Raw genomic sequence first — 25,817 nt, forward strand, 5'->3', positions numbered from 1 at the left:
ATTATATTAAAAACAATAAAGCCCTGCTCATATTCAAAAAGTAATGCAAAAGTAACATAATGCATTACTTTCCATAAAAAGTAACTAACGTAATTAGTTACTTTTTTAGGGATTAACACAATATTGTAATGCATTACTTTTAAAAGTTACTTTCCCCAACACTGAGCACATTTTTTTCCTCTCAATGGTAAATATGTGGTCCCCTGTATTAAAATGTATCCTTTTATATTAGCTTTTTTTTTTTTATCGTAGACTTGATTCCAAAACAGTATGGTAAAGGTTCTTTAGTTAATTAATTATACCCAGGTTTTCAAGATATTTATGGCTGCAAATATGTTCTTTCTTCTTTGATGGACATTTGAGTATATTAGTAGTGTCTTTGTTTGATTTGTTCTGAAATGGATCTCTTCAAGACCTTCAAGAATAAGATTGTAATGCCAAGGAAACACTGCACAATTTTAGCCACGATTCTCACTCACCGACAATTTTGTTGAAATCGCCAACAATTGACTGAAATCAAAGACAAAACAGTGCTCATTCACATGTGTGACAACCGCATTGTGTAAGAAAGGCGTCAGGTATGTGAAATATTTAGAATGCTAAATATCTGGACCCGTCGGCAAATCACAGTCTTGTCGTCTGAAATGTGTTTTGACTGGAAATTACAACACACAGCCAATGCACATTACACAATACAGGGCAAGGGAAAGTTCATGGGGTGGAGTTATAGATCTGCCACAAAACATCAGAATACATTGCTTCTCCAAGCAACCAATTCTCCTTGTTTCCTTTAAAATCAGCATAATCACAAGCTGCTTGCGGGCTAAAGTTTCTAACAGGAAGAAATCCAGTCTCATGCGAGAACTGTCTCACGCATTACTGTACGTAATTTCCTGCATCATTCTCGCATGTGTTTGGTTGTTAGATGTAGTTTGTAGACCAGGCGATTCATCAAATTAAAAACCTCTCTAAAAAACCTCATGAGCAAAGCACTTCTCAACTCCACAATGCAAGGTCTTGCAGACATTTTCAACAATGCTCTATCCCTGGTTTCACAGACAAGGCTTAAGGCTAGTCCTAGACTAAAATGTGTGTTTGAGTTGTCTCAACTGAAAATATCTTGATCCATTGTTCTGACTCAAGTTACACACCTGTAACATTTTCTTCTTAGGAGTGTTTTAAAAAGCTGCTTAAATATCTTAGTTATATATATATATATATATATATATATATATATATATATATATATATATATATATATATATATATATATATATATATCTCAACCTTTTCACGGTTCGGTTTGTTTCACGGTTTTAGAGTCACGGTTCTAACTACGAGCAAAAGATACAAATAAAATAAACAGTGATTTTTCAGGGGTTTTTTATAGGGAGGTTTAGCATTAGACTTGAGGTAAATTGTAAAATTTAATCAAATGGTAATCAAATGTAAAACAGCATCGCATATTTGATTGTATAAATTAAAGATTGTTCTTTATTAAAGTTTCAAAATCTTTTTAATCAAGAGCAGTGAGTGATTGTTTTGTTGTTGCTGTTCGATTAAAATGTCTCCTGTATGATACTTACCAAAATGGGCATTTTGACAAAATTTTTGTGTGAATTTGTCCATTTAAACACAATACTTCAGAGAGAGCTTATATTTGCACACGTTCTGAGGTGCGGGTTTGCACGCTTCGGATGAGCACACGCACAAATCTTCACACTGCACGCGTGAGCTCGTGTCCTTTGGCTCTTAAATGCTTAAAATGACAAAGCTTAAATGAGTTTAGTTTAAACACATATTAACGTGTGCTGTTCAGGTCTCATCTGTGCGCGTGCTTTCAGCACCCGGGTGATGACTGAATAAATGACTGCTCATATTCCAGCATATGGCATTCACACTGAAAAAGAGTGCATGGTTTGTCCACAATTTTTATTTTTATTTTTTCGGGGAATCCAGAATGTGCATGCATCAACAGAAACATTTATTAGCTGAACCCTGTTTGTTTTCCGTGTTATTTATAGCAAACCATATTACAGACGCTTTGTCAGATTTAAGTTGAACCGTGGTCCCAGAGCGTGCCGAACCGTGTGTGGTGAACAGAACTTTTCATTTTTTTTCAGAGAACCATGCCATCCCTGACATATATATATATACTTTCCGTATCCAAATGCCTGAAATCATCTCATATTGAATCACCAACATGAGTGGGGTAGAAATGTGATTGGGGAGATGACAACATATGGGATCTTTTGGACCATAAAATCGGAAACTCCCTATTGTCATTGCTGATGCCACAGAGGAGGTTCAGCTGTATGCAAATATATAATATATCATCAGAACGAATGATGAACTGGAGTATGAGGCCAGACCAACTACCCATATCACTTCCATTTGGCCTTCCAGTGCTTTGCAATTTCAGTCACATCTGTGCCACACAAAATAATATTCTCAAAGATAGGCAAAGATGAGTCAGTTCATCCTTGACATCTACTGTCAGAATTAAGTATTCCACAGATTTCTATTGACAAATGTTGATTTCAAATAATATAATTTCTGTTGTTCATCAATAGTTGTAGCTCTAGGTGCTCAGGAGCTTTTTACAACGCTGAATTCAAATGTTAACCTGTTTAATTAATTTCAGGTATGTTATCAAAGTTTGGTAAAAAGCAAAGAGGTTGGACTATTGTGCTGAAAGCAGCATGTACAGTAGTTTCATGTTATGACAATTTCTTTTTTTCCTCCCGTCCTTTCTCTATATTTTTCCATATTATGGTAATATGAGTAACAATGAGATCGCTTGGCTTACCTACAGTATGAAGTTCCATGACAAGCCATAATCTCAAACGAAAAAAAAAAAAAAATGGAAAACTGTCAGACATTCCAATATGCTTTCTATCCACGATTGTAGTTCACAATAGGGTTTTTGTGTTTTTGATTAATTAAATCAGGTTTTTCCTGTGCTTCCGCAGTGCAGCCTCCGGACGTACATCTCCCACCTGAAAGGCCCTTTCAAAATCAAGAAATAAATTAAAAAACTATACATTTTGTGGATGCAAAAGGTTATGCTGAGCAGTTCATAAATCAATTGCCTTGAAAAGGGAGCTGGTTTTAAGCCTTTCTCCTGAACGCAAATGGAACCATAATTGACAGAACAAAGTCAGGCAATTAACTATGTTTTATTAAAGGAGTGAATATGGAACAGCATGGCCATTCATCACCATATGTCGGACTGATGCTTCTATGAGAAAGCATGGAATGAGGCGGGAATTATTATTATCAGCAAGCTTAGGGTTTTGTTTGGCTGTGATAGTTAATGAAAGGAGTGAGGGCTTGTCTCACTGTCTCAGTGAGATAAACTAGTTTAAGAACCCTTTATTTTATTGAAATTCTAAAACATGTTGATTGATTGTGTGAAAAGCTGCTATAGCATTTGAGAACTTGGAATATTGGGAGCCTGATTGTGCAGTCAATATGTTAGCAAAACTAACACCTTGCTGAACATCATCTTGACAGAAAAAAAAAAAAAACGTTTTTCTGTGTGCTTTATGACAGGAGAAGACCAGAATCAATAACAGAGTTAAAGTTTGATTCATCAATCAGATATTATAAGCAAATGTGTTATCACATAGGTGAGTTCTGGAGAGACATTTAGTGCAATATACAGTTTACTCCCCAAATATATATACATACCATATACCCCCAAATTACATATTTTCACGTGTAGTATGTGTCTACTGAAAGTGAATGAAATGAAATTTATTTTATTTTAATGATTCTATTTAAAGTTTGTGTTATAAGGAATGACATGGTGAATACAAAAGTTTAATGTTTGTATAATTAACAGCGCTTGTGAAGAGTAAAAAAAACAAACAAACAAACAAAAAGTTTCACAATTAATGATAAACATTCTAAAATTGGCCAGACTCAAATAATTTCCAAAATAATGATGGTAGGTGGAAATAGATATTACAATAATAATTAACACCAACTAATTACAGAAGAACCTTTTTTTTATTTTCTTTTTTATACTTGGAATGCTATTCAGACCCAGTTGATTGGTGACTTGGGTGCTAAAACAACACAATTGTGCAAATAAAATAAAATGTATGATTAGTGCATTCCCACAGAATATCATTCAGATTATGTACATTTGTTTGTTTGTTTGTTTTTGTGTAATTGAATTTATTTTTGATCAAATCATCCAATGGACACATTCAGTTTGTTCAGCCCTGAAATAAACCGCCTTCATACTCCAAAACACCTGGTGATCTTTACTGAGCCTTTTTCCCCAGTGTCCCTTAGCCTCTCTCTCCTTCCTACAGTGGTTTGCAGATCTGCCATGGTTAATAAAACTCTATTGTTTCCTCACTCTCACTCCTTTGTGTTCTATGCCGTCTGTCCCTCGCCTCGCGCCCTTCCTCGCATGCAGCCCTCCCATCGCCACTGACCTGTGCTAAGCAGGAGATCAATAGTCAATTCCATTTTGTGGCTTGCTTCTGACAGCTATTAGATAGGAGTGGATTGGATGCATGTAAGTAGCAAGAGCTTGAGTCTGAGCTTATCTGACCCCTCCTCCTCCGCTGGTTCTCATCAAGACGGCTGTTAAGTGCACAGAGCTACTTTCCAGTTTTTCAACCTTACTGTTCACTCACAGATATGAGATGGTCTTGGGATGATCCAAATTAAGTATTGCACTCTCCAGAGAAACTGGTCTTTTACAAAACATTTGCATTTTATCGCAAAAGTACTGTGTTCTTAAGGACACTTTGCATTTGCTCAAAAAAAGTATAGTGTTACTCAGAGAAATGTTGCATTTGCTTGCAAAGCATTTGCATTCTCTCGCAAAATATTGGCATTTTCTTGCAAACATATTGCATTCCCCAGTTTTGTAAGGGAAACACAAAATAATTTTGTCCTGGTTTGGGAACCACTGACATGGATCAGTATTTGCTCTTTCAATAAAACAAGAAGTTTTCTGGCTAAACCATTTTATTTCTATTGTGAGGAATTAATTACATTGAATGTGATGCAATTCAGATTCGCCATAAATCAGATCTCTGGAAAGTAGTTTGAAACCTGAACCTTGAATTATGAAAAGAAAAACATTGTTATAAGTTGAAGTGTCTTGAACTGAACTGTCTATGATTCATTTGTTTTTGTCAAGTGACCGTAGGATTTTGAAGGGTTCTACAGTAGATAAGTATAACTAAAACTGTGGTTTTGAGGTTTTGCTTGCATGTAAGTTGAATATTGTTTTTCCAGTGAGACCAGATTATTTTTGGTGTTCTGTTTTATGTCACTACACTCCAAGAATAGAAAAAGCACTAATATGTACCTTTAAGGTGCCAGTATGCAAATGTTAAGGTTAAATGAGGTACACATCTGTAACTTTTGAAAAGGTACGACACCACCCTTTTCTCTGAGAGTGTATTAGTGCAGATATTATACACTTCTGCTTTAACACAAAATCACACACCCATTGTTGTTTTAGCACATAGGGACCCCTTCTCTTACAACACTTCCTGTTTCATGCCCACATCTGTCTCCAGCTTCCTTTCTGAAAAATGCACAGAAAATGCTTCATATTAAAGGAATGGAAACTATATTTATCTTCCAAGAGATTGTTGGTGAAGCACTATTTTGACCGTTGAGTCAGACATGTTAACCTTCAAAGTGAGGATTGGTTCCACAACCATTTCTCTCTCGTTCACACTTACTGTTAGAAAATTATCAAGGATTACATTATGGGGTTCTCCACAGTTATTGCTTATACTACTTTCATTATTAAATTTAATAAAATAACATCACAGCATAATAATAATGATAATAATAAATAAAACATAATTATAATTAATTAACAAATATTTATAATATTGTTATCACTGTTTACATGAGTCAACTCCTTAGATGAGTTATGGAGCAAATTATGTTACCAAATAATATTTTACCAAAAATTAAAAGTTTGACAAATTTGATATTTTTCTATTGGTAACAGGAGAAAATAATGTGTCTCCACTGTCTCTGCATTAATATAATATAAATGAATAACAGAATTCATAATGTTTATTTTGAAGGTTTCTTAGATGTTGTCTTGTAAAGAGGACATGAAAGATTGAGAAAATCTGCCCCTTCCTCTTTTGACATTGTGCAACGAGACTTTAGATTTCACAATAATGGAAGACGATTATGATGTGATTACAAATGGTGATTTTGGATTTAGTTTATTATCATTTTCAACATCGTTTATGTGTATGCATTTAGCAGACGCATTTATCCAAAGTGACTTAGTGTATTCAGGCTATACATTTTTATTTTTTTACAGGATTTGTGTTCCATGTGAATCAAACCCACAACCTTTTTTGCTGCTAACGCAATGCTCTACCACTGAGCCACAAATAATATTTAAAGAACACGATTAAAGATAAATAACCAAGGATTACATCAAGTGTACACGATGTACCAGTGTGTGGTCTGAGGAAAGGATGGGCCATATGAGAAGTTATGAATATATTTCAAGTTTTTTTGTAAGCACAAACCAAGATAGATATAACAACTATTCTCTAAAATAAAAAAACAGCATCAGCTACTGCATCAAGTTCCTGGAAGCAATTCAAGAGAAGGCCAAAAACACGTAAAAAATACTAAAAATACATGGAACTACATAAATGGAAAAGTTGAAAATGGCGACCACATTTGTGTTCACAGGCATAATTAAATCGTGCTGCTGAAGCAACATGCCAGACAGTGACAAAAGAAATCACTATAAATATAATAACTGCTCTCTAGCAGGCGAGCTGCAAAGAACCACAGGCAATTAGCCCCTGCGAGGAGCAGAAATGCTGGGCGGCAGTGGCACAGAAGAGAAGGCCTTTATGTTAGCCGCTGATAAGCAGAGAATGGAGCAGAACTTTAATACAGTGGGTTTGCTTGTGTTTGCTGTATACTCTTGAGATTGGCAGACCGCTATATACCTCTGAGCTTGATTGCATTGGTTTGACCAATTGTATTTTGTGATAAGTAGCAAAATAAACAGGACAGCAGCTGAATTAACTCGCCAGCTCTGTAGAAATCATATATGGGCCTGTTACCATATTATTATTATTATCACATTAACATATACTGTAACATTAGAGTAGTAGCAAAAAACTAACCAATGTAACTTGGTTTATTTGAAGACAAGTTTGTCTGGCAGACCTGTTTTCACTTTTTGTCAAAAGAAAAATTATACGATTAATTAATATTTCAAACTCTTACTCATTGGCCTTGGCTCATTTTCTTTGAAGAACATATATCAGAACAAGTTTTGTGTTTCTACCCCTGCCAAGGTTGTGTAGCACTTTAATTCATAACTGTGATCTATCAAAGGTAAATGGCACATTTTTACTATATATGTTGTTTATATTGCTTGTAATCAAGATGAAGTAAACGTCTGTTGAATATTTTAATATATAATTTTTGATTGTGTAAAACCCCAAAAATGCAGCGGTTCCCTTTCAGTCGGTCACTCTTGACGTCACATCGTTGACTGACAAATTGGGATCTTGCTTAGAGAGACCAATCTAATTTGAGTGTAAACTAAAATGCACATTGGCTGGCAATTATTGCATCCAACTGCTGCTGATGACAGCGTAAGCATAAAAAAGCGGCAGGTGCAACACATACCAGCTTTTCGCTTCGGAGACGAGTGTCAACTTCTTTCTGCTCCTACCAACCTGCTTTGTGTGTGATGAGTTCAGCGTGCTCTAGGGAGCTCCTTGTGTTGTCAGACACCACTTCATCGGTGGTTTATCATGAGTCGAGTGGGTTGCGCACTTCAGGCTGTGCACTTCATTTCCCCTGTGTGTCTCAGCACCTAAAAGAGCATTTCCCTGAAAGAGCCTATTTCTCTAAAAGATCATACACAGTTTTGTCTTTGTAAAGATGACAGATCATCTTTTTAAAGATGTGGTCGTTACCTGGCGCCAGGTGATGGTCACGATCACTGCCTCACGTGTCTGGGCATTAAACATGCTGAGGTGGAGTTCGCAGATGAGTCATGTTTCCATTGCAGGAAGCTGGCCATCACGGAGCAGCGGGCCAGGCTCCATTGCCTCTAGGGGACAGAGCCCCGTTGCCTCTGCTGCAATGTAGTGCTCATCCTGGTGGCTGCCAGATGAGGGCTATTTCCAGAAGTAGCACAGGTGGTTTGAGGGTTTCAGTGGTGGCATACCCCTAAGGGGAACCAAACCTCATGGGACAATCACTCCTCTACCTCCTCTGTCCCAGGCTGAGGCGGTTCATCACACCCTGCCCCAACGAGCAGCTGCTGCTTCCAGCAAGCAGCGCTGTGGAGCTGGGTGTAGGCAGGCTGACCCACCTGTCCTGGTCCCTGTCAAACCTGGCGATGAGCAGAAGTGCAAGAGGCCCAAGACAGGCGACCCAGAGAGGGAGGAACCTGCTCTTTGGGGGATGATGAAGGCACCTCTCTCCCCAGTGGAAGGGCCAGGTGGAGATTCTGGAAAATCTTGATGAGAGAGCGGCTTTCTCTGTCCTTGTATCCCAGGAGGGCACGGAGATTCGCGGACAGACCAACACTGGACCACACTTATACTCCTCCATCACCAGCAGGCAGCAGTGGGCAGTTTGAGAGCATCGACAAAGGCATACCCACATACCCTCTGCCAACCTGTGGAACCAGGTAAACATGGCATAGCACACTCAGACCCCTCTCCGGTCTGCTCACGAGCCACCCGAATTGGGTCCCTGGATTTCACCTTGCTGCCCCATTGTGGGTACAGTGATGGTTACGTTGGTCCCACTTGCACGGTATCTGGGTGCCTGGTTAGCACTATTCAGCCCTTCTCGAAGGCTTCTGCGGACCATCAGCCTCTGCAATGTGATTCAGTTTGCCCGGCATCCTGCCAAGTTTTGTGGCATCTACTTCATGACACCGAAGGTGGCAGATGCTCCTCTCGTGCTTAAGGAGATCGCAGTCCTACTGGCGATGGTCCAGCTGATATGAAGAACGGGTTTTACAGCCCCTACTTCATTGTACCCAAGAAAGGTGGTGGGTAATGACCAGTCATGGACCTGTGTGTCTTGAACGGGGCCCTTCATCGGTTACCGTTGATGCAGAAACACCCCCCCCCCCCCCCCCCCACCGAGATTGGTTTGCAGCGATTGACCTGAAGGACTCGTACTTTCATATGTCGATCCTTCTGTGCCACAGACCATTTCTGCTGTTCGTGTTCGAAGGACATGCATAACAGTACGAGGTCCTGTCCTCCGGACTGTCCCTGTCTCCCCATGTCTTCACGAAAGTCACGGAGGGGGCTCTTGTTCCCTTTAAAGAGAAAGGTGTTTGCATTCTCAACTTTCTCAATGATTGGCTTATACTAGCACAGTTTCGTGATCAGTTGTGCGAGCACATAGACCTGGTTCTCCAGCACCTCAACCAGTTGGTTCTTCGGGTCAACTGGGAAAATAGCAAACTCTATCCGATGTCGAGGATCTCTTTTCTCGGAATGGAGTTGGATTTGGTCGAACAGACAGCATTCCTCACAGAGGAAGTTGAAATGCTTGAAATCATTCCAGGGCAGGTATGGATGTGCCCCCAACTGCACTGCCATATCAATTGCCTAGAGTTGTTAAGAGTGTGCTTTGCTTTGAACCATCTCAAAGGGCACCTACGAGGCAAGCACATGCTGGTGTAAAGATTAACCATGAGCCGATTGAAGATCCATTAAAATATGTGACGATTCAAATTGGTTGAGATGCTAAACAAATCGCAATTCATTTAGAGGTAGGAGTTTATATGAATGCATATCTGAGGGGAACTTACTATCTTTAGAAGAGTTTAGATGGTATTTTTTATTTTCACCTAGCCTCTGTATAATGCATATTAAAGTTCATATGTGCAGCAGTGTTAAAAAAAATAAAAAATAAATAACTGTTTTGTTTACAGCAGAAACCAAGGAGTTTTTAAGCGCCACCTGCTGGCCGAGAGTGAATCTGCATCTCATTCAGCTAGTCCGCTGTTTCATGCAGTTATTTTTATCCATAGTTTCACAAAACTGAAGTCAAACCATTTTGTTTTTTGCTTCAAAATTTCAAAATTATAAAATCTAATTTAGATTAAAATATGCTCATGTTGCATGTATGCATCATCTTTGTTTGGATAATGATTAAAATGCAGTAGTTGTCCTGATTTTTATTGGAAAGAAAACAGACAAAGCCTTATTTTATTTATATGAAGAGATTTATTTTATTTGTGTTATTTATTTGATTTGGAGGTTGTTTTAAAATTTAGTTTTATTATTTACATTTAAATTCTATCAAAATTTTGTCATTTAGCAGACACTTTTATCCAAATCTACTTACAAATGAGGACAATACAAACAATCAAAACCAACAAAAGTGCAATAATATGCAAGTGTGTATATTAGCATATTATTATAGTTTTATTTCAATTTCACAAAGAAATGTGCCGCATTTTGTCAAAGAAATTATAAAAGGACACATTTAATTTATAATTTATCTTAAATCTCATTTTATTAAAAAAAAAAAAAAATTGTGAAATCAAAATCGTGAATCGAATCGTGAGTTGAGTGAATCGTTACATCCCTAACAGCGACCATTGCATACATCAACCGACAAAGTGGTCTAAACTCCCGTCACATGTTGCAACTCACCTGCCACCTCCTCCTTTGGAGTCGGAAGGTTCTGAGTTCACTTTGTGCCATTCACCTTCCGGGTCTGCTCAACTGTTCTGCCGATGAGCTGTCACGAGCTATGCTCCTGGGAGAATGGAGACTCCATTCATTTGGTGATGTTTCGGAGCCACTCAGGCAGGGATGGGTAGTATTTCAAGTATTTGAAATACAAGATACTATTTGATGTTTTGTATTTAAATACATTTAATCTTAGTATTTTTGTTCAGTTCAGCTCAGTTTGCGAGCTCAGTCTGCTAGAAGTGTTGCATCCTCCTGGGTGCTGGCTCATAATGCCTTGATGATAGATATTTGTAGAGCTGTGGGCTTGGTGACCCCATAGATTCTACAGCCTTCGTGTGGAGCAGGTATCCTCCTGTGTTCTCACGTCAAATGGGTACAGGCACTGAGAGGCCCTGGTTTAGTGTCGGCTTGCTAAAACTGCTCCAGAGTGTCCATACTGTAGACCCTGTTTGGCTCCTCCATCCCCTCGGCAGCCAGACGTGGCGGAATGTCGGTCACCAATGTGATGTTGAGAGTGACCGACTGAAAAGGAACTTCTCTGTCACGTATTTAACCCTCGTTCAATGAAGGAGGGAACGAAGACATCATGTACTGTCGCCATGGCTGCTGTACCTCTGCTGAGTGGCCAGGTCACCGGCTAGGCTCCCCATTGAAAACCTAGTATGCGTTCCACCTGCTGCCTTTTTATGTTAACGCTGTGATCAGCAGCAGTTGGATGCAATAATCTATGCTAATGTGCAATGGCTCATTTAGTTTACACTCTTAAGTATACTGAGATCCCAGTTTGTTGGTCACTGACGTCTCCATTCCCTCCTTCAAGGAAAGTCTCCAGACCCACGAACACTGGCTGAGTAACAAAAATATGAACACCACACAAGGGTTAAATTAATTACATGATTAGCTTATTAATTAAAGGAATAGTTCACCCAAAAAAATTACTTTGATAAAAAACAGTTGTAGATGAGTTTGTTTCTCAGATGGCACCCAGTCACTGCAGATGATCGCTTTGTGAGCAAGTAATGAAATGCTAAATTAATAAATATTTAAAAAAATTATAAATAAATATAACACATCAATATTTTTGAACTGTCGGACTTCTGCCTCTAGGCCCGGCCAGTGGAATCGGTCACGGAGGCGCTAGATCGTGTTTTAGGCCCCCAGGTGGCCTGACATCGGATGGGCATGGGCGATCTCGATCACCGCCTCCGTCTTGCTGCGCGGGACCACCAGCAGGGTTTTCTCCTCCCCCCTCCACTGGGTTACACAGTAAAGCAGGCCATTGTTCACGATGAAATGGGGCGTTGGGTGGGGTGCCGGCTGAAGCTCCTTTCCCTCAGCAACCCTCACCTGAGCCCAACAGTGCTTGAGGCGATCGTCCTCGTGGTGCTCCTTGGAGAAACCCCCGGCCCCAGTCACCTGCTGAAACAAATCAAAGTAGAGGTTATGAGAAGGACGGGGTGCCACACCATCCCTGGGGCTGTCGGAGGCCAGCCGCACAGGACGTCGTCGGGCTTTCCTGCCAGGCTTCCGGGATGGGTGGTTCCCGGCGAGGCTGGCAGGCTGAGTGACGGCGGCGAGTAGGCAGTCGAACCCTGGCCAGTCCCTTCTGAGGAGGACCAGCACTGATAGGTCCCTGACGAGCCTGACGTCTATTGGCCAGGCACTGGTTGGCGCAGCGATGGTAACCCGCCATGCAGGCACTTCTCTGGCTCATCATGGGCTCATCTTGAGGGCCGGGAACTGCCGACCTGCTAACCGGTCGCTGGGTGCCCTCCGGCGTGCGCCGCTCCTGGACCACCCTTCCGGGAAACGTTGGTGCTCTCTCCCTTACCTCCCGGTGTTGGGTGGCCTCCGCCAGCTCTATGGCCTGGACGAGCTCCACGTTGGCCGGGTTCCGCATACCGGCTGCCTGACGTAGCGGGCAGGGAAGGGTACGCAGGAGGCGATCGACCACAACGTGTTATATATATATATATATATATATATATATATATATATATATATATATACATATATATATATTATACAAGCCCTAAAATGAAGATTGTGGCCAATGAGTGAAGCAATGAATAGAAAAGTAACTCAATAGTTGTAAAGTTTTTGCTATTTCCATATCTGTGCATAGAAATCAGGTTTCTGCTGCCATATTCAGATGGTAGGATCAAAATGTGGCATAAAGAACATGATAGCATTTATCCATCCTGCCTTATCTCAATGGTTCAGGCTGCTGGTGGTGATGTAATGGCGTGGGGGATATTTTCTTGGCACACTTTGGGCCCCTTAGTACCAAATGAGCATTGTTTAAACACCACAGCCTACCTGAGTATTGTTGCTGACCATGTCCATCCCTTTAAGACTACAGTGTACCCATCTTCTGATGGCTACTTCCAGCAGAATAATGCATCATGTCACAGAGCTCAGATTATCTCACACTGGTTTCTTGAACATGACTCAAATGGCATCCAAAGTCACCAGATCTCAATCCAGTAGAGCAGCTTTGGGATGTGGTGGAACGGGAGATTAACATCATGGATGTGCAGCTGACAAATCTGCAGCAACTGCGTGATGTTATCATGTCATTATGGACCAAAATCTTTGAGGAATGTTTCCAACATCTTGTTGAATCTATGGCACAAAGAATTAAGGCAGTTCTGAAGGCAAAAAGGAGATCCAACCCAGTACTAGAAAGTGTACTTAATAAAGTGGCAAGTGAGTGTATTTTTATTATTATTATTATTATACATATTCTTTTCATAAATATATTGTATTAAATATACTGAGATTGTTAAAGTTTCCTCATAAGTAAGAGTTAAAAATTGTGAGCAGAGACAGACACAAGTGTACATTGGTTTCACAAGAGTTTGACATTTCCTGCTTCAGTTGTACTCGTGGTTCAGAATGGTATAAGAATGAAATCCCACGGAAGGGCTGACAGCAGTGTCATTTCAGAGCAGAGAAATCGTTCTCAGAACAGCAGCTGGAATTTTTTTTTTTTTTTTTTTGAAGAAAACCTCAACTGCGCACCAGACCTCACTGGGCAGTAATTACACAGGAGTTTAAATGTGACCCAGAGAACCTACAGATGCAGAACACCTTAAAGTATGTATTTTATTCATGTTTATGTTTCCACTCTAAATTGAATAAACACTTCAGTTATTTATAAACTTGCTTTAAACAGTATGTTTATTTTCAGTATACTTTTGTCTACAGATTCTGTGTACTTGTATAAGAAAATATTTAAATCAAACTTGAATTACTTTTTTGAATTAACCATTTCAATTGGACATTATTGGTCAATAATAAAGCTTTAGATTTCTAGATTTCCTATAATTCCTTTATTTTCCTATAACGTCCCACACTTACTTTCGTTTTTAGAAACCTTCAAATCGCATATTATAAACTGAAGGTTTTGTAATTTGTATGACTTGTAATTTTTCTGAAATGGTACCAATATTCCAACAATATATATATATATATATTTTTTTTTTTTCAGTCGTCATAACCATGGCATCAGTCTGGCTTCTACTTGTGCTGTGGATATTTGTTAATGCCTTGATAAAAGGTGAAGAAATCTCATATGATTCTATCTATCTATCTATCTATCTATCTATCTATCTGTCTATCTGTCTGTCTGTCTGTCTGTCTGTCTATATATCTATATATCTATCTATCTATCTCTATTGGTATAGATAACACTGTTTATACAAACCAATTCATGGGTTTTTCTGATGTCATGCAAGTATTACCCAGACATTTTGAAACCATTCTAAGTCACAAGACTTGTGTAGTGGATTAATGTGCTGTTAGCTATTTTTATGCTAGCTAGCCCAATTTCTTTAGCTGACTTTGCTTATGATTGCGATTTAAAACACTGATTCTTGATGTTAAAATGCCACACATTTATTATCTGCAGTGATTCAAGCTTCTTCATGTGCTACGATTCACACTCCTGCTGAAGTGGTGCGCTCTGGTTCACCTGTTTCAGTGTCCTGCTCCATCAAGGATGACTGCACACTGACCAAAGGCAAAGACTTCCATGTGGCATGGAAAATTAACAACAGTTTTGCACCCAGCAATCTCTCTTACCAGGAGAGTAACGGGACGTATGGTGTAATCATACCTAGTCTAGACACAGACACATCCATTGCTTGCGCAGTGTGTAAAGAGGAGAAATGCCAAATTGTCAATGGAGTGCGAGTGAAAGTGGGATGTGAGGATCTTTTATATGATTATAATTTAATACAAACTGTTATTAACTACTAAATAAATACAGTCATGGAGCTTAATCAGGGTCCATATTTAATATATTATCTGGGGTAGATGCTAGTGCTGATTGTTTAACCAGCAAAACCTATCTTTAACAGACTGTATTTCTGTCATTCATATTCTTGTTTCCATTTACATGTTGCCAGCTCTGAATAAAGTCAGTTTAAAATTCACAGTTTATCTACTAGATGACATTTCCAAAAATGTAATGTAGACTATTCACTGTGTAGTCCAAGCTCACTTGATTCTGATTTATTGTATTTTTTTAGATCCTCCACCCGTTCCTAAAAACCTGAGCTGCTCTTTGAATCTAAGACCCGAACAGAGATTCCTGTGTAAGTGGGATCCTGGTGAGGAAAGGGAAAATCTTTCTACAAATTATACACTTAAGATATTTAGGTACGAATTTCTACTGACATTTTCAGGAATGCAGCTTGTTGATGGATTAATCTCTTTAAAAAAAGAAAGTATAGTGTACAATATAATTTTTTCTTTGTTAATATTTTATTATTTTGAGATTTAAATATTACCAGGACATTGTGACTTTGTGCTTATGCTCATAGTAAATTTAATCTGAATTGTGATATTTATACTTTTGTCTCTCTTCAATTTCCAGGGTCATATATAAAAAGGTTACAAGTAAACAATATTGTATACCACATGGAGAGCATTTATATTTGATTCCACGGATATCATATCCTTTAGTTTCAGTGGTGGAGATAAAAGTGACAGCGGTGAATGTCTTTGGGAATGCCACCTCTGAAACCCTGAAGCTGATCCCATTGGAAACAGGTAAGAAGAGCAAAGAGCTTTATTCCTCTATCAAGAATTCTGAACTAATGTGGATTTAGTGGCTTTAACCAGACTGTGCTCCATTCAGAATTTAATTTAGATATCTAGATATCCTATTCAAAATGGAGCAGAACAACATTGTAATTATAGTAATAATACTTGTCTTTGTGTTGTACGTTGTTTTCAAAATACTACATAATCAATAGATTTAAATGTTTCTAAATTAAATGTATTTAAAAATTTCTAAATGTTTATTTAATGTGTTTATTTATATCGGACAATAGTAATATTGATATTATTTTTTTTAATGCATGTTAAATAATAATTAGTCAAAATGAATTATGTATTATTTTGGTGTACTAATGAAGTAAGAAGTGTTTTGAATCGCAGTTCAGGAAATTCAGTATTCCAATTTCATACTGCAGATCAATGTCTAGTCATATTAATAGGACTATATTTACATTTCAATATCTTGTGGAGTGGGTCTAATTCAGTTGTTCTGTAGCCAATGAAATTTTGCCTACAGTAGACCATTCACATTATCTTTTAAAAATGTTTATTTTAGGCAAAAATTGTACGTTACAGTTGCTAATAATCGTAAGTTGTCCTGAAGGTTATTGGCTTGTATGTGCTGTTCAGTTCATGTATTGTATTTCAGCAATGTTCGACCCTCCAGAGATTAACAGGATTGAAGCAGATGTTGCAGGCTGCTTAAATTACAGCTGGAGTCTTGGAAAATCTCAGCAATGGTTGATGACTGCCATCAGTTTAGAGATAAGATTGAAAACAGTAGACAACCAGCAAAACAAAGAGTTGGTAAGTGATTGCTTTACACAAGAATTTTTGTCTATAACGGCACTGTTTGTACATTTTTGTTTTTGTTGTTTTTTGTTGTTGTTGTTTTTCAGAAAGTGACTTTAATATTCATCCTGTTACAGGTTTTGCCCTTCACAAAAAAAAATGGAGGCAAAATAAATGTATGTGGCCTTTTTCATGGTACAAATTACAGCACCACAATGCGAGTGAAGTATAGTTCATTGAGTAAATGGAGTAAATGGAGTAAATGGAGCGATCCAAAAATAGCCAACACCGTTATGAAGGGTAAGAAGTTACTATCTTACAATAAAATACTGGGCAACACTTTAGTTTAGGGATCCTTTCTCACTGTTGACTAGTTGCTTATTAGCGTGCATATTACTAGCACTACTGTTGTTTATTAGTACTTCTAAAGAATAATTAATGCATTATTCTGCAATAACTTATTTTAGATTCATTAATCAACTCCTTACCTAATCTAACAACTCCCTAGTATCTGACTGACGACTGAAAAAAAAAAAAGTGACGTGACATTCAGGCAAGTATGATGACCCATACTCAGAATTCGTGCTCTGAATTTAACCCATCTAAAGTGCACACACACAGCAGTGAACTTACACACGGAGCAGTGGGTAGCCATTTATTCTGCGGCGCCTGGGGAGCAGTTCGGGGTTCGATGCCTTGCTCAAGGGCACCTCAGTCGTGGTATTGCTGGCCCAAGACTCGAACCCACAACTAATTCAAACTCTCTAACCACTAGGCCACAACTTTCCTTAAATATTAGCCATAGTTTCCGCCCGGTTTTGAACCGGGGACCTTTCCCGTGTGAGGCAAACGTAATAACCACTACACTACAGAAACCTGAAGGTCTGGAATTCATGGCAGCTTTCTTTGGCCAAGGCATGGCCATGAGGCCGTTTAACCGACATGTCAAACAACCAATCACAGCTCATTTTGTTCAGCGGCATGTTCGGGGTGTGGAAATGTCACTACAATAACAGACCAGTGTGTAAAACTCTCTGAAGTATTTTAAAGATTCTGTGCCGCAAACTTTAAATATTTCACATACCGTATTTTTCGGACTATAAGTCGCACCTAAGTATAAGTCGCATCAGTCCAAAAATACATCATGACGAGGAAAAAAACATATATAAGTCGCACTGGATTATAAGTCACATTTAGTTAGAACCAAGAACCAAGATAAAACATTACCGTCTACAACCGTGAGAGGGCGCTCTATGTTTTCAGTGTAGACTACAGGAGCACTGAGCAGCATAGAGCGCCCTCTCGCGGCTGTAGACTTGTCTTGGTTCATTTCTCTCGGGTCATGTCAAATCAATTTTGATAAGTTGCACCTGACTATAAGTCGCAGGACCAGCCTACTATGAAAAAAGTGCGAATTATAGTCCGGAAAATACGGTACTTTTGAGAATCCAGCATGCAGTTGATCCTGATAAGCGCTCATCGTCACAGCTGTAAACACAGCGGCTTCTTCTTTCGTGAAGGGGTTTGGCGCCATGTCATTTTTGTTTCAAGGTGGAACGTTAAAGAACGCAACACGCATGTCTCCCGGAAATCCTGTATAATTCAACCAATCCGATGATGATGTGTTTCCACTTTTGAATGTCGTATGCATCAGACATTTAGTCAATGATCTATGGGCATGTTGTCTGAGACTGAGACTAACAGCTACCTTACTAACTATTAATAAGCAGCAAAATATGAGTTTATTGTGGCAAAAGTCATAGTTAAATGTAAATACAGATAATTGGTTCCCAAACTAGGTTTCCCAAACATTTTCGCAGAGGAAATGCAGGGGGTTCATGAGTTCACGAAAAGCTAAGAATTACTCAGATCATAAAATGTCTAATTAAAATTAATAGAATGAAAATAAAATTGAATTGCGATAGGTCTTTAGTCTCATGCACTGTGTTTCAGAGTAAGGTGTGGGATTGTGTTCAGTTATATTTTGATCCAGTGTCTTCTTTGCAGTCGATGCTGTCCAACATGAACTATGTGCATTTGTGCATTATGTGCAAATGCATATGTGCATTTGGGAACACAGTATTACAGTTTCAAGATTATATTGTAGGTTTTCAGCATATTACTAAATTTGTAACAAAAGGCATATAAATATGTTCTCAACTAAACATAGACTTGATATAAATATTTATCAAATATTAATTTTCAAAGTGCAATTTACTTTCGATTTTTTAATTGTATTATGACAGTGGTAGTACATTTCTGTCTTCATTTTGTATAATCACAATATAATATATATATATATATATATATATATATATATATATATATATATATATATATATATATATATATATATATATATATCATTATTATTATCACTTAGAGGTAATAAAGGTGTTAACAAGCCCCCTTAAAAATCAGCTATTTTCATTTAATTCAGAGAGTGCATGTTCGAATTGTACTTGCAATGTGTGACAAAACCATGAATGCTTGCACACACACACACACACACACACACACACACACACACAGATACTGGGTTTCCTTGTTTTATGGGGACATTCAGTATCTATCACACAAAGCTTTCTGCTATTCTGCTTTCTGCAAGAAAAAAAAAGTGTCCTCATAAACCATGTTTACGTTATAGTACCCATGTCATTATACACATTTGTGTTTTCATAAACCTTATATACTAGTACACATACAAACCCACTCAGTAATAGTCAGAATTGTCCTGAAATGAAGACAATAAGTATTTCAGCAAACATTTGTCTTGAAACCTATACAACTATATTTTTGTTTCACCACTTCTGAAGTCTTCTACAAAACATAATTATCCGTGCAAAAAATTAAATAATTGTTAATTTTTAATTTATCAGCTCCGACTGGCAGCCTGGACACATGGCTTAAAGTGGATGATCAGAATGCACAGCTCTACTGGAAGGTGAGAGTCACTCTGAAAGTCCTGACACAACTTGGAAAATGTCTAATATATTCTAGGCTTAGAGTGAGGGTACTACATGCTATAATTTATTAAACACACCTACACACGTGTGACCAGACAGTTATTGAATGAAAGATCTGTGATGTTCATATTTGTAAATATATATATATATATATATATATAAATATATAAATTAAATAAATATTATATTACTGTTTATTTCTATCACTGCATTACCCCTCCCCCTTAAAATAAACGGCAACACAAAATACATAGCCACAGATTTTGTTATATGAAAGTGTGATCAGCTTTGCTTGCTAATTTTTATTAGTAATCAAGTTTTATAAGTTATTGCCTTTATCATGCCATGAACACACCAGTGTTATTTTAAGCCGTTTTATTTATTTTGTTTGGGTTTTTGTCATTTTTGTTTTATTAAATGTCTATACCGTTTTTTGTTTGTTTGTTTGTTTGTTTGTTTTTTATCTAAATGAAAATAAGAAACATTGAGAAACGTTGAAACTAGCTGAAATAAAAGTTTTATTTTATTGTTTTATTTATTATCGTTAATATTTAGTTGATAGATAGATAGCAAGATAGATAGATCAATTGACCTTTGGATCTTTGAGAGTTAAACCTGTAACTTTCCCTTTCACCTCTGTTATCTCATTTTAGCCCTCAGAAAATTTCCGGCCCAACGGCTGGAATTTGTCATACATTGTCGAATCGATGGAACCGAAAAGGAATTTGTGTATTACACAAGAAAGCCACTGCTTTTTCAATCTTACCGAGAAGGTTGAAAAGGTTTACCTGAGAGCCACTAACGCAGCGGCAAGCTCGGATCATACCGAAGTACCGGTGTATCGGAACAAAGGTATTTGATTGCTGGAAGTGTGATATTTCTGATGTGTATTACCAATGAAATGCTAATGTTTGATGACTTCTTATTGTGTTGTTTTAGGGCTGGGCTCTGTCTCTAATTTCAGTGTTCATCCCCAGTCCGAGACATCTGTGCTGATGGTGTGGGGGGGGACACCAGCGTCCCTCACAATCACAGGATATGTGCTTGAGTGGAGATCTCTGAATGAGATGCCGGCAGCTCCCCTGTCCTTCACTCTGATGGACAAAAACATATCCAGTACCATACTAACAGGTGCTTATTATTGATAAGAACTGAGCAGCAAATCAACATACTAGAATGATTTCTGAAGAATCTTGTGACAGTGAAGACTGGAATTAAGATGAAAAACAACTGTCAGATTGGATTTTTGGGGCATAATGAGTGAAGTTCAGTTTCTCCTGATCTCTTATCATTAACACTACAATAATAATCTGGAACATATTTTGACATGAGAAACAAATGTTTTCTAAGTTATTTAGTACTTTAAAGCCACTAAAATCAATGAATAAAATGAATAAAGTCCGGTAATTAATTAATGTTTTATATTCTTAAGGTTTGTTGTTCACAGAGTGCATGCAGATCTAATTATGGCTTTTTTATTTTAAATTTCAGGGTTAAGGCCTGACAAACCTTATGAGATCTCTATTTATCCCAAATACGATAAAGGGATTGGAATTCCACACACTTTAGTGGCATACAGCATTCAGAAAGGTGCGTAGTGCATGAAAATCAGCAGTGGATATCTGAGGACTTGATTTAGAGCAAGCAAAGCTGGATTATGATACAATACTTCCATCTAGTGGGCTCAGACTTATATTTCCATGTGTTATTACAGCACCCTCTGTGGCCCCAGTGTTGAATATTATGAGAGAACCTTCCAATGAGAGAAATGGAACCATTCGAGGTATACAAAAAATAAAAAAATAAATAAATAAAAGTTTATTGATGTGCCTTATAATAAAGATACAGTTGTATTGAGATGTAGACAATACATATTCATAATTGCATTTATATGTTCAGGATATATATATATAATATGCCAAAATACAGTTGGGTAAACTGGCACTAGCAGTTCACAAGCCAAAACAGAGACAGACACATTTTCAAAGGAGAACAACTGACTGACATTGTTTTTCAGATAAACAAATATGTTAACTTAGCATGTTTCTCAAATATCTGCAATCATATTATGGTATTTTTATGCTTTAGTAGAGTCAAAAAAGAATATACAGAGCCTTTAATTAACATACTACATCTTGCATTTTGATTTTAAAATCAATTATAGTAAAGCAAAGTTTCCATTGGTTGTACACCAGACTCTCAGTGAACGTAGTTCATCAGACAAATTGTTTTGACTTTACTACTTAGGGGAAATTATGAATATGCAGACACACGTCTTTTCATTATTGGTTGGACTGATTATTGAAAATATTTTTCAGATGGAATTGAAATGACGCTGTTTGTTATCCCAACATACATTGGGTTATCACTTCTCATCATTGTTGTGTTTGCCTGTTTTGGGAAAAATGAACGGTGAGCATCCACATGCTTGTTTGCTTGTTATTCTTGTGTATTAAGGTCAGAAAAAAAAAAAAATATATATATATATATAAAAAAAAAAAAAAAAAAAATATATATATATATATATATATATATATATATATAAAATTACATTTCTGTCTGTTTTTTCATAGGGTGAAGATGTGTTTGTGGCCTATAATTCCTGATCCTGCCAACAGCAGCATTAAGAAGTGGACCACCACTTATTCAGTGCAGGTATGGTTATTATTTTCATCAATATCTGAAAGAGATTTTGATAGTTAATAATCAAATAGCTTTAAAAGTCAATCAAACATGCCTGATTAATTCATATTTCAACATAATTTTGTCCAAGGGCATTCCTTCCTTTGTAGAAGACAAGGATTCTGTGTTAGTGTACCTGTCCCGCTTCAGTCTTCTTGATCTGGATGAGAAAGAGCCGTTCAAGAGTGACTATGTCAAGGAGAGCCAGTGGTCACGTGACATCAACAGTTATGATGAATGTCATTCCTCATTCCAGACCTGTGTCCAATACGATTCGGAGCACGACAGGGATGCTGTTCCTTATGCCACAGTGGTTTTCAGTGGTCCATATCAAAACCATTCATCCTGTCTGCCACCCTACATTCGCTCCGAGTCCACACAGCCTCTGTTAGGAGCGGACGACCCTGGCAGCCCCCCACCGTATGAGAATGTGTCACCAAGCGGCAATGTTTCCAAAGTACAACGCTTCAGCACATTCCCTCAGAATTCCACTGAGAGTGAGGAGAATGAAGAACTTTGGGAAGAATTTCCTATGCTTAGATCTTTAGAGCTCAGGGATACTGATACCTAAACTCATTTATTACCACAAATTCATCTATTTCCTGTTTATGTGCTTCTTTTTTAAGAATGTGTGTTTCATTTTGATTTTGAGCGCATGTACAAACATACAAAAGTATACATTCAAACAACAACTGAATGTGGACCAAACCTGATGGATTTGGCTCACACGACAGATCTGTTTTTAAAAGTGATTAGCAAAAACAAAACAAAAAACAATCATTATTAACTTTCTGCAGAATTGCTAGGGACTGCTTATAGGTTAAACGGACCACTGGTATTGCAATGAATGAGAGAAAATGGTACTCCCACTATGGCAACTCTATTAAAGTAAGTACCACCTTTTCCAAGTAAGAAGAGAGCCAATCAGCAAAATCACTGCCTGGTCTTCATGTGAAACTTGTCTCAAGAAATCACATAGACACGTTTTAAGAATTTTACAAGAATACAGTTTGTGGTTAAATCTGGCAATGTAACAACACTTCCTCTGGAAAGGACAAAATAAAAGAGTTAAATGATTTCTCCTCTAATTTTAGACCGGAACATGTGGGAATGCAATGTTTTTAGTATGCAAAGTCTTTTCTTGAAGCTCTGCAGAAGCTCAGCATGGCCTCTGTGTTTACAGTGAGCTTTATAAAGGTGATGCTGCATTACAAACCAACATGAAAAGTGCAGTCCAGAGTGTTTAGCTTCATGACTTCCAGTTCTTGTCCTCAATATAAATAATTAACTGTGTCTTGCAGATGTTTTGAGGCACTGTCAATTAGTTCTGCAGTATAATATGGAATTTGAGAGTTGTTTTTTTTATTATTATTGCTGAATGATAGTGTTTTAAACATATTGGCTGTGTGACTGGTTCATTGACTCATAGTCAATTGTGTCATTACTGATTATAATCAGTGGTTTGAACAAATGGGTTGAATAAATGATTCAGTGACTCATAGAGAGTTACTTGCATTCTATAGAAATTGTCAAAATATCTGAAAATTCCCCACCACTAGTGAAGAAGAGTAACACTCTTGTCTGGAACATGAGTGGGACGATACAAACAGAAGTCTCAATGCTGATGAACCAGAGGTCCTATATCAGCACTCCTAGAAGACTGTTGTCTAAAGCTATTTTTAAAAAGTCTGTCTTACACATTAGATGTACTACTATAGTAATTAAATAAATTAACCATAACTAACCCTAAACTAAAACCCTCATCCTAACCTTTACCATATACTTAATACATGTAGTTAATTAAAATTGCCCAGTACTGAATAATTACACTGTAACAAGGAAACATAAAATAGAGTGAAACACAAAATTATATTATAAATGTGTTAGAAACATATAAATTAACAATCAGCAATTACCAAAACTTAATTCCACAACATTCTTTCGAGACGGGCATCCTAACTTGCTTTGTTGACCCATTGGTGCCCAATTTTTCTTTTTTCTGAATGGTTTCATGCATATAGTTGTGTTATTAGTGTCCTATGTGAACATTTCTGCATTTATTTCCCCCCTTTTTTATTGAAAATCATATTTGAATGTGCAATGTGCTAATATGTTTTATGCACACCTTCAATTACAAAGTATACCTGAAAGAAAATTACACATTTTTAGGCCCATAGTATTCAATGGCTGCCTCTAGTAGGTGATTTCATATAATAATGTAAATGTAAACTCATTACTTGTCTGAATTTCAACATTATAATGGAATCGTAAGCTGCTAGTCATAAAAATAACTAGGGTCCTTGACCGATTAGAATGAAACTCATCCAAACTGGATGAATGAGCCACAATATTTATATAAAAGCCCCTTTCCACTTAAGGGTTTAAAATATATAAGTACATATAAATAGTGACAGTCACATTGTTATAAAGATAGATTGATATATAGTACATTATGTTATTATGTAAAATAGGCTACAAAATGATACACTGTATAATATAATATAATATCAGAGTTGTCTGGAACGCAGCATTAGGTTAACATTTCAATAAACGAGCGTGTACTAATTACGAGTCATTCTATTAGGTAATATTCCAGCACTTGACAAACAGATAGCGACTCTTAAGTAGCACTTAAAGCACAGCTACATGCAATTGCTTTAAGTGCATTTTCGGGAAATGCAAGTGAAACAATAACGAACGATCGTAAAATTATTTATAGAAAATGCTCTTAATTCTAAGATCAATTGTTATCGGGAAACCCGGCCCTAAGCATGTTTGCACATGAGGCGTCTTCTTCTTCTTGCTTTACGACTGATCGCAGACTTATGTGCATTACCACAACCTAGCTCTCAAATGGACCATTGACACTCTATCTAAATTGGGAGTGTCACTGGCCAACTAACATATAGGTGGCGGTAATGTAAGTTTGTGATCTGCCGTAAAACAAGATGATGTCTTACGCACCTGCTGAAGAAGAAGATGCGAATGTGCTCAGGACAGTTCAGACACTGCGGTTAAAATCAGAGGTAAAAAAACAATATACTGTTCAGTTTCTTGCACAGACCGATCGTTTTGTGTCTTTACACATCAATGTATCATCACGAGCCGCAGGGTTTCATTCGGTTTTGGTCGTGTATGTTTTATGACTCTCAAAGCCGTGATTCCCATTCACTGACATTATAGGACTGAGAGGTTTGAGTTAAAAAAAAGTTTGTGTTATTAACATTAATTATATATATATATATATATATATATATATAATCAGCAGTTAAGACTCTCTTTCTGACGGCACCCATTCACTGCAGAGGATCCACTGGTGAGTAAATGTTTTAATGCTTTTCCAAATCTGTTCCGATTACAGTTTAGCTGGATTCAATTAAAATTTTCATTTTTGGGTGAACTACTTTAATTTCATTAAAAGTATGAATCGTGTACAAGTCAAATTAAATTGCATTTTATTTAATGATTTTGATGATCGAAATAAATTGGCCTTGATTTATTTTGCCACTGTTAATAACATTCTTCTTGCAGGTGAGAAGATTTGTTTCAGACTACAAGATAGCAGCAGAAATCAAAAGAGTAGGTGTATCAGGTG

At 37.4% G+C, this 25,817-nt stretch overlaps 1 protein-coding gene across 1 annotated transcript; it reads left to right on the forward strand.

The window, feature by feature from the left end:
- Positions 1-13,643: 13,643 nt before the first annotated feature.
- On the forward strand, positions 13,644-23,721 carry LOC132158031 (granulocyte colony-stimulating factor receptor-like). Its single transcript, XM_059567277.1, has 15 exons — positions 13,644-13,814; positions 14,209-14,277; positions 14,629-14,925; positions 15,251-15,380; positions 15,598-15,773; positions 16,432-16,589; positions 16,712-16,874; positions 19,454-19,518; positions 20,194-20,392; positions 20,480-20,671; positions 21,032-21,130; positions 21,255-21,323; positions 21,859-21,952; positions 22,114-22,195; positions 22,314-23,721. The coding sequence occupies exons 2-15, from the start codon at positions 14,220-14,222 to the stop codon at positions 22,791-22,793; spliced, it is 2,262 nt and encodes a 753-aa protein (XP_059423260.1). The 5' UTR covers positions 13,644-13,814; positions 14,209-14,219; the 3' UTR covers positions 22,794-23,721.
- The last annotated feature ends 2,096 nt before the right edge of the window (positions 23,722-25,817 follow it).

This window comes from Carassius carassius, chromosome 15, assembly GCF_963082965.1.
Source record: "Carassius carassius chromosome 15, fCarCar2.1, whole genome shotgun sequence".
Lineage (NCBI taxonomy): Eukaryota > Metazoa > Chordata > Actinopteri > Cypriniformes > Cyprinidae > Carassius > Carassius carassius.